Source organism: Sorex araneus, chromosome 3 (assembly GCF_027595985.1).
Source record: "Sorex araneus isolate mSorAra2 chromosome 3, mSorAra2.pri, whole genome shotgun sequence".
NCBI lineage: Eukaryota > Metazoa > Chordata > Mammalia > Eulipotyphla > Soricidae > Sorex > Sorex araneus.
In genome coordinates this window covers 196,013,914-196,026,956 of record NC_073304.1, presented here as the reverse complement: position 1 = coordinate 196,026,956, position 13,043 = coordinate 196,013,914, and the positions used below count along the sequence as shown (strand labels likewise).

Here is a 13,043-nt window from a genome sequence, read left to right as displayed (position 1 = left end):
GAGGGGCTGCCTCGCCCCTGCCAACATGCCTGGCACCAATGCCATCTGTCAACGGTGTGGGGCACTGTTCCTGTAGACACCCATTGCATCAGGCTGACATAGTCTAAGGGCCCCCCGCCTTAGACTGTGGGGGTGGGGGGGCCCCAGACTGTGTCCGCCCAGAGGCAGATTAAAATGCTGGAAGACTGAACTTTGCTCGCTGGAGCCCACAATTGCAAAACATTTCATTTCCTTTGTTCCTCATGACTGCCCCATCAGTGGGGCGGATAGAGTTGTTTGTCATCAGATATGACTTGGTCCCTTTCGGTTCAAGATCTTTTTGGGAAAATACCAAGTGAATTCAATGTACAAACATTTAGGGCTGGGGAGGTGTTAGACCGGGCCAAGACCCCACCTAAGGAGTCACGCGAAGACAGGGTGCGATGCAATAAGCAAAAGGTCTTTATTGACTAGCTGGAGCTAGGGCCCCACCCAGCTCACCAACACAGTGGCAGCCTTCTTGGAACGAGCGGCCGGCCCGAGTCTCAACAGTGAGGGGTTTTTATACCATAACATTATGTAACTTTCTGCAGACCACCATTTTGGCTGTTGTCTGAGGGGCTTTCAACTAGTTGTACTTAGCTGATTGGTTATAAGTTGGATTTACATAAGGGTTATATAGTGGGGGCTTTCCTACATGCATCTGATTGGTAGCTCTAGTTGACCTCACCATGGTTATCTTTACTTTGGGGAAATCATGACTAAATTCCAGGAACCTGCACTCAATTTCAGGAATTCTGGGACCAAAACCTAGGCCTAGCTTCTTCTAGCTCCTTTACTGAGACTGTCATGGTGCTGCTGTTGCTTCTCTACCTCTCAGAGGTAGTACAGCAAGTAGGAGACATGCCTTGCATGCAAGCGGCCCAGGTTCAATCCCCGGGACCACACATATGCTTCCCCAAGTCTTTCCAGGAGTGACCCCTGAGTGCAGAGCCAGGACCCCTGAGCACCACCACGTCTGGCCCCAAAAGCAATCCAGACCAGCCAATCACAAACAAAACATAAATGTTCTGCATCACTCCCTCCATTCCCATCTCCCCTCCATCCCCAGGGGCTGAGGGCTCAGATGGGAACTTGACCTTCTCAGAGCTGCCAACACTCTGAGGCTCAGTCAGGCTGACTTGGGCTGAGGTCCATGGAGAGGGATGTAATGGGATCGAATCCTGCTGGGTTTGGGGAGTTCCACATCGCGCAGATTGCTGAAGCCTGCGGAGCCTGGAAACACCTCCATGCATGTGGACCCCTCTCTTAGCCTATCTGATTTCTGCCACCCACCAATCCCGCCCCGTTTCTGCTCCCCCCACCCCACCGCCACCCCCGCCACTGCTACTGCAATCCTGTAGCCCAGGGAGGGCCTGGAACTTTCCCTTCACACCACTCCCTGGCCCAGGCCTAGCGCAACTCACATCTTGATTTTAGACCACTATCTTGCTCCTAGACTTTTCCACCAGGGGTCTTGCTGTGGGACCTTACCGAGAACCCTGCATAGCCCCCAGGAAATGCAGAAGGAATCGAGCCCCTTGGGTTTTCCCCTAAACAGTCAGCCGGAGAGTCCCAGCCCACTTGGAACTTTACTCCTTTCCTCCTCTGCCCGCACCCTGGCCCGGGATTTCACTCCCCTCCTGCCAAAGAGACTGAGCTTGTCCCCAGCCCGGTGAAGCTGGGTAGGGGGCGCAGAGGGGAGAGGTCCCCAAGAAATCCACGGCACCACCCCACCTTCCTAGGGGCCTGCGGTCTTGGATTTTCCGATCCCAGAGTCACACTTCAGTCGTTAGTTCTTGATACCTATGTTTCCCGGGGCCGGGAAACAGGACAGCGGGCAGGGCATTGTCACGAGCGTGGCCACCCCCAGACTGTGTTTCTTGTTGCTGGCATATCCACATTTTTCATTACTCATTTTCAGCATTGTTTGAGAAAATGATACCAGAAGGGCAAAGTTCAGGAGTTGTATAAAAACCCTCGGTGCAAATCTAGGGGACGAATGAGTGGGTCAGGCGGGTCGCCTGCGAGTCTCCAGGCAGAACTAGAGGGTGTGGAGCTCCCCCGTTCCCTTCTCCCCGGTTGCTGCCCAGTGCTCACTCACGTCTTCCGTCCCAGGTTCCACGTGAACCTTCAGAAGGGCAGCAGCGGCGATGACGTGGCCTTCCACTTCAACCCTCGCTTTAGAGACGGGCTCGTGGTCTGCAACACGAAGCAGAATGGCTGCTGGGGACCCGAGGAGAGGAAGATGAATATTCCCTTCTCCAGGGGTAGTGCCTTCGAGCTGTGCATCCTGGTACAGAGTTCAGGGTTCAATGTGAGTAGGACGCTCCTCCCTGCCACCCGGCTGCCCTCCCAGCCCCCTGCCGCCAAAGACGATCCATCCCAACCACCCACTGCTCAGCAACATCTTGTGTGGGGGGTGGGGGAGGGCTACAGTTTTGTTTTGTTTTTATAAACCTTAACTGGCATCTGTAGGCACCAAAGATGCTCGTTTGTTTGGTTTTTGGCCACCTTCATTATATGCAGGCCTTCTGCTGGCTCTGTGCTCAAGGATCACTCCTGTTGGGGCTCAGAGGACCATATGGGGTGTCCGGATTGAACCCTGGTCAGCCACGTGCAAGGCAAGTGGCCTCCCCCTGTAATATCTCTCTGGCCCCTTGATGGTTGTTTTGACTTAGAAAATGAGAACCTGTCAGTTGGCACATTGCTTTGGGGGCCCCCGGGGTCTTTGAAATGCCTCTTGACTACACCCCTTTGCTACATCAGGTCTGTCCTCTTGCTCGCGGGAAACACATCCACATCTACCCACACATCCATTATTGCAGCCTCGTCCGGGCCCCACACATGCTCGGGGGGGACAAGCCAAGCACTGGAGAGATAGTACTCACCTTGCAGGTGAATGACCTGGGTCCAATCCCTCGCACTCCTAAGATCCCCCAAGCACTGCCAGGAGTGACCCCTGAACACAGAGCCAGGAATTATCCCTGTGCATCACGGGGTGTGACTCCTAAACTAAAACCAACCAACAAAAGACACTTTTGCAGTGAGCATCACGCCGTGGAGTGGAGTCGTAGGAGGGTGGGAGACTGGGTCTGCACCAGCCCCTTGCTGGGGCCCTCTAGAGGCCTCTGTATATTTAAATGTACATAATTAATTTTTAATTTTTTGGTTTTGGGGCCACACCTGGCAGTGCCCAGGGTTTACATCTGGCTCTGAACTCAGCAATCATTTGTGGCAGGCTTGGGCACCATATGGGATGCCAGGGATTGAACCTTGGTCAGGGGCGTGTAAGTAAGGGCAGTTGCCTACCTGCTGTGCTATCAGCCCCCTCCCCCCCGTCAGCCCCCTCTAAATGTGTCCCTGGAGCAGGAGAAGGGGTCCAACCCCAGGAGTGATCCTAGAGTGCCGGGTGCCGCCAGCCCTGTGGAAAGCAGAGGCACGTGATCACTCCTAGAACCAAAGGTCCAGGGGCTCAGGGCTGCCCCTGCCCCGGCCCGGGTCCCCACTCCAGCACTCGGCACTCGCCCACAGGTGAACGTGAACGGGAACTTCTTCACCCAGTACTCACACCGTGTGCCCTTCCACCTGGTTGACACCATCGCTGTGGCCGGTGATGTGCAACTGTCCTATGTCAACTTTGAGGTAAGGTTGCCCTGACACCCGCTACCCTGGGGTCATGCCTCGAGCTCCTCCATCTCCTCCTCCCTGTGGCTCATCCCCAGACCCCAGGCTCGCTCTCTGTCTCTCTGATCCTCACCGGTTCCAATGCAGCCAGGGGGCTGGCGACTCCGGAGAGCCCAGGAGGGTGCGCCAGGCACCCATTCCCATCTTGGGAAACGTCAGGCCACTTCCCAAACATGGCTAATGGTAGGGGCAGGGTATCAAAAGGACCCGGGGCAGGGGGTCGTGAGGACCCTCAGTCCAATTGGAGGACACTTCCTGTGTGTGCCCTCTTTAGTTCAGGGGGATGTCAATGGTTTTCTTTTTTTTCTAGAAAGAGGACAAAAAGGGCCAGAGAGATAGTACAGACGTTAAGGTGCTTGCCTTGCACACAACCAACCTAGGACCAATCCCCAGCAACCCATCTGGTCCTCTGACTGATTCCTGAGCACAGAGCTAGGAGTAACTCCTGAGCACAACCAGTTGTGGTCCAAAAAGAAAAAAAACTGTGGGAAGGAGAGAGAAAGAGAGAGAGAGAGAGAGAGAGAGAGAGAGAGAGAGAGAGAGAGAGAGAAAGAGACAAAGACAGAGACAGAGACAGAGAGAGACAGGCAGAGAGAGAGAGGCAGGAGACCACCCACAAACCCCATCTGAACTGGATTTCTGGCATTTTGTGGAACAGGAAAGATGGGGGTGTACTGGGCCCCCATTTCCACAGGACACAGGCTGCTGTGCTGAAGCGTGTTCCCGAAACAGACGCACCTGCAGCCTCTCAGCAGACGGGCATGGGGCACCTCCATCCCAGTTTCCCGCCTGCCTAACCCTGCCGCCTCTGCCCAGCGGCTACCAGCGGAGACCCTGCTCCTGTCATCGTGTGCCCTCTGCCCTCACCCACTGTGTGCCCTCTGCCCTCACCCACATGTGCCCTCTGCCCTTACCCACTGTGTGCCCTCTGTCCTCGCTTGCATGTGTCCTCTGCCCCTGGCTGTTGTGTGCCCTCTTCCCTTGCCCGCCTCTGCTCCCGGCTGTGCCCGAACTCCCCCGTGCCTTCTCCTCACCGTGCTGCTTTTGTCTTGACAGAATCCCCCCCAGGCCTTCTCCCAGGCGCAGTTCTCCCAGCGTCCCCGTGGCCCGCCCAAGCCCAAGGGGCACAGACCACGAGTGAGTGAAACATGGAGCCTGGGCGGGGGGCTGACACGCAGTAAGGACAGAGCCCCCAGAGGCCTGGAGACCCCTGGTGCCCACCCAGAACTGAGCCTGGATGCCCCCCTACCCCAGCCCAGCACCCCCCAGGAACCACTCTCAGCTCCAGACACCAGAGGGGCTCCCCAGCCTCATGCACCCCTGCCACAGGGACTCACGGCCAGGGTCACCCCCTTCCTGATTCAAGGGCCCACGTCCTTCTAAACTAGCCCCCACCCCAGCACCCACAGGAGCCCCACTGTCACCCAGGCTGTTGTCCGTCGCTGAGCACCCCCCATGCTGTCTGCACCCCCTTCAGCGCTGTGTCTAATGTCAGTTCCCCACACTAGCACCCCTGCCTGCCAGGGTGCTCCCCAGCCACCTCCAGGTCCCCACAGACCTCGTGCTGGTCACCACGTCCTGTCATCACTGTGTGTCTGTGTCTGCCCGCTCCCACCCCCACCCCCCACTTCCTCCTTCCCCAGAACCAGGGGCCGGGGTGAGCTTGTTCATTTTCATGGGTGTCGGCTGTGGCTGGGGCAGCCAGTGGAAGTGGTACCAGCCCTCCCCAGTCTTTAGGTGGGGGACAAGAAAGGGACAGCAGTGGGGGCCAGAGGGACAGACGGGGAGTTTCTCCACAGCCTGCCCGGCCAGCCACAGTGTAGACAGGCGCCTGCACCCGTCACACTGGCTTCAGGTGCTCTCCAGCCACCTGGCCCTGGCCGGGCGGGGACGCTCAGAGCGGGGATCGCATCACTGGCTGCATGTGGCCGATGCTCAGGAGGCTGCCAGGGGCCGTGCTGACACCAAAGCTGGCCGCCGTCACTGCCAGCCTCCACCTTCCCGAAGCAAATGGCCCTGGGAGGGAGGCCGGCCTCTGCCGAGCACTCAGGACGGCAGGTGCCACTGTCCCCTCAGAAGGAGCCGTGGGGACGCCACCCCCTTTCACAGTCTGCGTGTCCCGGGGACGGCCTGGGTGCCACCCACATGGAAGGGTGTGCTGGGGACAGGACAGAGTGTGTGTGTGTAGGGAGGTGGGCCATATTTCTCCTTGTTTCTGAGGCGGCTCCCCTGTGCCCACTCACGGATGCTCTTATCCCCTGCAGCACCCAGCTGGGCAGAATGTGGCCAGTGCACCTCCTGTGGTAAGTGTCTTTGCATCTCTTCAGAGGGCCTTTTCCTTGGCTTAGAGAGAGGAGGCAGGGCCAGCCGCACGCCTCTCCCGTGGGGAGCTGCGGCCTTGAGGGGCTCCTCTGCCGAGCCCCGAGCTCTTAGGAGCCAGCTGGAGCAGACGCCCCTGGTCTCCGCTCTGCTGTGGGCTGTTCCCAGGAAGGAGACCCTCACGCTTCCCTTTACAGCTAGGCCAGGCCTAGAGGAAGGCGGGGCCTGCAGCCACATGACACAGATTTCAGGCACAGTCGTGGTGCTTCCGGAAAGAAACGCCCGCAACAGCCCACGCAGGGACGGCTCAGGGCTCAGCTTGGCTCTAGATCCCAGCCTCAGAGCACTGTGTTCGGTGGTGCCCCCTGGCACCAGGTGACTGTTTCTTGAAACCCGCTGTTTCGGGGCCAGAGCCACAGTCCCATGGAAAGTGTTTGCCTTGCACATGGCCGGCCCCAGGTCCTAGCTCTGGCACCCTCTATGGTCCCCTGAGCACTGCCGGGACTGCTCCCTGAGTACCACGGGGGTGGACCCAAAACAAATAAGATGAGCCCATTGCTTCTTTTTTTCTAGACTCAAATATTCATCCGCAAGGAATTCAGCGTCCCGAACCAGAGGTATCCGGTGAGTCCCAAAGATCTGACCACCTTCCCTTTACCAAGTGCTGAGCTGTGTTGTCCTAGAGGAAGGAAGAAAGCAGTTTAGCGAGGAGGAGGGGAGTCACCTGGGGCTGGAGCCGCAGCTTAAGGCTACTTAAGCACCCACTTTGCCTGGGATGGCAGAAGTTCTGGGCCAGCCCGGCCTACCCACTAGCCCCCCAGCAGGCCCCAGGTCCACTGCGTTCCTGTATCCCGAGGAGCAGCCCCAGGCTCTCACAGTGGGTCACAGGACTTGGTATCTCTTCCTCCCACCAGAGCAAACAGAGGGGGCGGGGTCTGGGCTTGGGGGAGGCTGCCTGTGGGGAGCAGGGGTGGGCCACGGAGCTGACACTAAAATGACGGTGAGCGGGCTCCCAGGGGCCGAGGCGTGCGCCCGCATGTGTGTGCTCACCCCCCTGAATCTCCTGATCTCCTTCACAGAGTCCTGCCATTTCAGCTTCGGCATACCCCCACCCCAACACAGCCTATGTAAGTGGTTTCTTGGGGGGCAGGGGCAGGGGCTTTGCTTATGCTGGGTTAGGGGAGATGAAGGCCATCACTCAGTTGAAACAACCCTTTGACCCACTGAGGTTATTCCTGTTGTTTGTTTGGTTGTGTTTTGAGCTGTAGCCGGTGGTGCTCAAGGGTGAATCCAGGCTCTGCATTCAGGGATCATTGCTGGCGGGCTCCAGGGACCATATAGGATGTTGAGCCCAGGTCAGCCGCATGCAAGGCAAGCGTCCTTTCCACTGTGCTATTGCTCCAGCGCCCACAGAAATTCTTTCCTTGAGGCTCAGGAGCTCCTAAGTGGTGCTTGGGAGATCTGGGCACCTCTCTCCTGAGTTGGGCCCGTGGTTCAATGCAAAGGCCTGAGGATGTGGTGTTGGGGCCATCAAAGACTCTCCTGACTGTGCTCACAGGCCTGCAGGCTGCACCCGACAATACTCAGGGTCCATGTGGTCCCACTAATTACCAGGGCAGGTGCAATACTAGCCTTGTGTCCCCATTGATATCCTGCCTCCTGGCCCCCAGCTGAAGTTTTCAAAACACACTCGGGAGGGGTCAGAGTGATAGTATGGCAGGGAGGGTCCTAGCCTTGCACGTAGCTGACCCAGGTTTGATCTATGGTATCCCGTGTGGTCCCCTGACTACTGCCAGTGAAGTTGGGACTATCTCCTTCCCCGTGAGATTCTTCACTGCAGGCTCCTGGCTGGTTTGCCAAGAATGAAGTCGGTGGGTCCCCATGAGTGGCTTATGTGAGGTGGGGAGGAGAGAGATGCTTACTGTCTCCCAATCTGCCTCTGCCAACTTGGGACCAGCTTAGAAGGCTAAGACTGATAAAGCCTGCAATGGGTCCCTGCAGGGCCTAGGCCAGAGCCCCGCCAGCCTCACCAGGTGGCTCTCAAGCCACTCCTGATGTCTCTCCGGCACAGGAGTTGATCCCTACCACAAAAGTCCTTGGGGAGCCACGGACTCAGGCTGGAGTGAGGAATTGCTCTGTGCAGGAAAGGAAGGTCAGTCCTAGGCCTGACCCAAGGTTTCCAGGTACTTTGTCCTGTCTTGCAGAAAAGAATTTCAGGAATAGATAAGCAGTGAAGTAAGAGCAGATTTTATTTGGAGGGTTTTAGGAAGTGGAAAGGAGGGAGAGAAAGTGGGAGAGTAATGTGCTCAAGCAAGAACACAGGCATCAGGCATCTCCAAAGGCGGAGAGAGCCCCAGTACACATCTCAAGAAGTGATATGCGGGCAACACATGTGCTCAGGCAAAATCTATGCTCGGCTACGTGGGCACAAGCAGCACATGGGCTTGGGCAGCATATGCGCACCCCTCTTTGCTCAAGGTGGGTTTTGTAGGATTTTTCCAACTTGCCCCCACGTGGGGATTCCTAGCTAGGTCAGAGTCCTTTGTTTGTGGATAGAGTTGGGAGTGGGTGGTTCTCTTTGAAATTTCTTTCCTGGTCTTTGTTCCTGCTGGAGCTTCTCTCAGCGGGGTCCAGCCTCCTCTGTTGGCGCCAGGCAAGCCTTATCAGGCCTTAGTTCCTGTGCTAACCAGGTCTGTGCTGACATTCCCTGGGACTACTATTATTTTTATTATTTCCCAAGAATTCTATTGCCATTGTGTGTGTGTGTGTGTGTGTGTGTGTGTGTGTGTGTGTGTTTGTGAGGGGTAGGGGGGAGTTCCCTATCTACCTGCTTGCCTACATCACCAGGAGTGATCCTGAGAGCAGAGCCAGGAGTAAGCCCAGAGCATCACCGGCAGTGGCCTAATCACACCCTAGGGCAATACAGAGCCTAAAGAGGTGCCTTTAGCCCTCAGCTGCCCCTTCTGCAGCGCACCTTGTGGCCTTCCCTTCCCACCTGTGCCCCGTGCCGGGGTACAGTTCCTTTCCCGACGGTTCATTTGAGCATGCATGCTGCAGTTCCCTTGGCGTTTTCTGAGACACGTCTTGCTCCCACGGAGCTCCTTCTTGGACTCAGGGGCTCCCTGCCCCCGTGGCTGCCCCTGAGACGCCCCTCTCCCCTGACAGCCGCTACCTTACTTCACCTCCATCTCGGGGGGACTCTTCCCATCCAAAAGCATCATCATCTCGGGCACTGTCTCGCCGAATGCCAACAGGTAAGCCCGGCCCCTCGGGATCTGGAGCTGGACCCCTGGGATCTGGGGGGCTGGGGAGCAAAGCCGGGGCAGAGGAAAGTCACACGAGCCACCCACCCGCAGCTTCTACATCAACCTGCGCTCGGGGAACGACATTGCCTTCCACCTGAACCCCCGCCTGTACGAGAACTCCGTGGTGCGCAACACGCAGATGTATAACTCCTGGGGGATGGAGGAGCGCAGTCTGCCCGGCACCATGCCCTTCGCCCGCGGCCGGAGCTTCCAAGTAAGGCCCGGGGCTGCCCGGGGCTTCCCGGGGCTGGGAGGGCGGTGGAAGCACCTGGGACACTTGGGGGCCGAAGTCTGCAGGTTGAGGACTGGGGCCAGCAGGGGCCTGTACACAGTCTCCCTGCATCTCAGGAGGGGTGGGGGTGGGGGACACACGGGCCAGGAAGGAGTGAGCGATCCAGGGAGCAGGAGCTGCTCTTGTTTACACACTCATTCATTCATTCCACAGGCTCTCATCAGTCTCTTTCTTTCACGCATCTTATGGAGGGGGGTTGGGCGGCCCCAGGTGGTGCTCTAGGCCTACTCCAGGCTCTGTGCTCATAGGTTGCTCCTGGGGGTGTGCAGGGAAACCTACAGTGCTGGGGATGGAACCCGGGCCTCCTGTGGGCACAGCCTGGGGCCTCAGCTCCCTCCGGCGACTTATTAGCTTGCAGTGGGGGCGAGGGTGAAGAAAGTCCCCCGGTGCAGGTAGCCTGGAGGGGGTCCTGTCCATCTCCTTTACAGTTTAGGTGAAGATCCAGAAGCATGTGCAGGGACACGTGTTTTGCAGGAAGCAAAACAGAACCATGGGCCCAGGACACTGTGCTAGGAGGTTCCCTGGGGGCCCAGGGAGCTTGTGGAACAGACCTCAGTGGGTCTTGCCAGCCAGGAAGCAGGTGTTAGGGGCATGCAGGTGGGGCCCCTCTGCCTAGCAAGCTGGAACAGAGTGAGCCCAGCCCTCACCACACCTTTAAATCGCAAAGAACAGAAAGGCCTGGGGACCAGAGCGGTACTACCGCAGGCAGGCTTTGTTTGCCTTTTGTGCGACCAACTCCTGGTTGGCTGAACCGGGGTTCGATCCCAAATGGTCCCTCAGGCACTGCCAGGAATAATTCCTGAGTGCAGTCAGGAGTGTGAGCACCCCTAGGTGTGACTCAAAAAGCCAAAAAGAAAAAAAAAGGAGAAAAAAGAAGGAAAAAGGCCAGAGAGAGAGAGAGAGAGAAGGAGGGATAAGGAGCTTTCGTTCCACACAGTCAACCCAGATTCTATCTGCAGCACCGTATATGGAGTGATTCCTGAGCCCACCAGGAATGATCCCTGAGCACAGAGCCAGGAGTAAGCCCTGAGCACTGCTGGGAATGGAAAGGAAGGAAGGAAGGAGACGCCTGGCCAATGAAGTACGCACACCTGTGGATGTGTGACTTTAACATAAGTCTGCCCCTGGGGTTGGAAACCATGCTCAGGGGCCCTGGGGGTCCAGGAAAGGAGTTTGGTCTTGTGAGCCACAGGGGCAGCTCAGCAACAGAGCATCTGCCTTGCACACATGAGGCCCTGGGCTCAATTCCTGGTCCTACCGTGATCCTTACAGTGCAGGGTTATGTTCCAAGCCAGAGAGCAGCATATTTGTAGGTACTGAGTGTCCTTGAGCAAGCACCTTCACTGTTCCGTGCCTCAGTCTCTCGTACCGTCCTCTGGGTATCACTGAGATGGAAGGGCAACGTGAGAGGGCACTGTGACTTTTGTAGTCTCAGCAGGTGGTGCTGCAGGTGGTTGCCATGGCAGCAGGGTGCTGATGTTTCCCAGGTGGTCCTGACTGCCCCAAGGCCCCCTCATGGTGTTACGTTCCAGGCAGGAACCAAGCTCTCTTGTGCCAGTGCCTTGGGCGTGGATGGCACGAGCCAGCATTCCTGCCCCTTGTGGTTCAGGGGCCCGGAGGAGAGCAAGGATGGCAGCGGGGTCACGATCAGGGGGTGGGCTGGGGTGGGCTGGGCTCAGGAGGTGGGAAGGCTGGTCCTGTAGGGCAAGTCCTGGGACCAATGAGCAGGGGTGCCTGCAGGCGAGGGCCTCGGGGCGGGAGGGCATTCCATTCTGGGACAGGAGCAGAGCAGGCGGGGGCGGGCGGAGCCTGGCTGGCGCATGGGTGTGGGGCCCGGGCAGCGCTCACACCGCGACTCTCTGCAGGTGTGGATCCTGTGTGAGACCCACTGTCTCAAGGTGGCGGTGGACGGCCAGCACCTATTTGAGTACAAACACCGCCTGACAAACCTGCCTGGCATCAACAACCTGGAAGTCGGGGGTGACGTCCAACTGAACCACGTGCACACCTAAGCCAGGACCCCTGGCCTCCCCAGCCCACCTGCCCCGGCCCCAGTCCAGCCCGCCAAAGCCCGCCTAAGAGAGGGGCTGTTCCCATGGGGCCACCTCTTTGCCTGGCCCTGCTTCAGCCACTGAATACTGGGGTGCAGTGAGGGTGGCGGAGGGGTCTGTGTGGGCAGAAGGCCCAAGTTCAGTCCTGTGGTAGAGAGGGAGGGTCCCTCCCCCACAGACCTGCACCTTCTGATCCCCTGACCCCACTCCAGTCCTAAACCAACAACTGTTTTCTCCACAATGGGGCTGAGGGTTTATTTTCACAGCCCCTCCCCTTTAACCTTTAACCTCTCCCTGACCTTCCCCCACCCCAAGTCTCCAGGATGGGGCTCCAGAATGGGGCTCATGTCATCTCCTCACAGACAGGATCTCAAGCAAGGAGGCTCCCCTTTCCCGGGGACACTCAAATAAAAGAAAACGTTTATTGCCACATAGGCCTGGGACGGTTGATTAAATGTTCTCGGGAACATTTTGGAACCTGGAATTGGGGGGAATCCTGACTAAGGTCAGCGTGGGGCTGGGAGGAGCAAGCTTGTTTGAGTGGGGGGGGGGGTTCTGATGCCCACACTGCTCCAAGGGGCCCCCACGCCCTTCTGGGGAGTGTCAGACCAGACTTGGGCCTCTCGGGGCTAGAATATGAGGTGGGACATTTGGGACTTGGCGAGCCCAGAAAAGGGGCTCAGCTTCTGGAGAGGCGAGGACTGGGCCCGCGTTCTGAGAGGGCTGGCTGGGGGCGCCCAGCAGGGGTGCTGGTGGGAAACCGGCCTAGGTGTGGGTTGGCCAGGGCAGGGGCCCTGCTGTGCAGGGCTGACAGCAGGGTGGGGGCACGCCTCCCTGCCAGCCCTCTCAGGACCTGCTGCTGGGACGGGCCGTTTGCAGATGAAGCCAAGGCCAAATGCAGGCTCCGCTGGCCTGCAAGTCCTGCCTGCCTCTCTCAGACAGGAGATGTAGCTCCGATCCTGACCCTCCCGGGGCTGTGCTCTGGGCCAGGGACCCCGGTGCCTGCAGTCCTGCAACTGGGCCCTGCCCTCGGCCCTGCAACTGGGCCTTTCCAGAGAAGCAGAGTGGCCTGGAAGGCACGCTCCTTTGTGGAGATCTTGTCCAGGCGCTGGCACCCCACAAGCCCCCGACCCCCACTCTGCATAACAGCTTTCTCTACCAAACATGAAGCCCACACAGGCATGCAATGTGGTTCAAATACATTTTTGTATAAATATCTCCACTGGGAAGGCCCAAGGGGTCCTTCTGGGCTGACTGGGTTTGTGTTTTTAAATACAGGAACATAAATATAGGGACATAAAGCGGGGGTAGGGGGGAGGCAGGGGTGGCAACAGCGCCCCCTAATGGCCACATGAAGTGATGGATCAGAAG

General features: G+C 58.0%; 1 protein-coding gene across 2 annotated transcripts in view; it reads left to right on the top strand.

The window, feature by feature from the left end:
- Positions 1-12,022, top strand: part of LGALS9 (galectin 9) — a 14,186-nt gene extending 2,164 nt beyond the window's left edge. Inside the window, exons 3-10 of one of the 2 annotated variants that reach the window (XM_055132896.1) lie at positions 2,137-2,335; positions 3,553-3,663; positions 5,970-6,008; positions 6,598-6,648; positions 7,104-7,151; positions 9,190-9,278; positions 9,381-9,543; positions 11,487-12,022. In XM_055132896.1, coding sequence (XP_054988871.1) covers positions 2,137-2,335; positions 3,553-3,663; positions 5,970-6,008; positions 6,598-6,648; positions 7,104-7,151; positions 9,190-9,278; positions 9,381-9,543; positions 11,487-11,633 — 847 coding nt within the window. In that variant the 3' untranslated portion in view covers positions 11,634-12,022. The remainder of the gene's footprint in view (positions 1-2,136; positions 2,336-3,552; positions 3,664-5,969; positions 6,009-6,597; positions 6,649-7,103; positions 7,152-9,189; positions 9,279-9,380; positions 9,544-11,486) is intronic. The other variant, XM_055132897.1, reaches the window with a different exon arrangement.
- Positions 12,023-13,043: the final 1,021 nt, after the last annotated feature.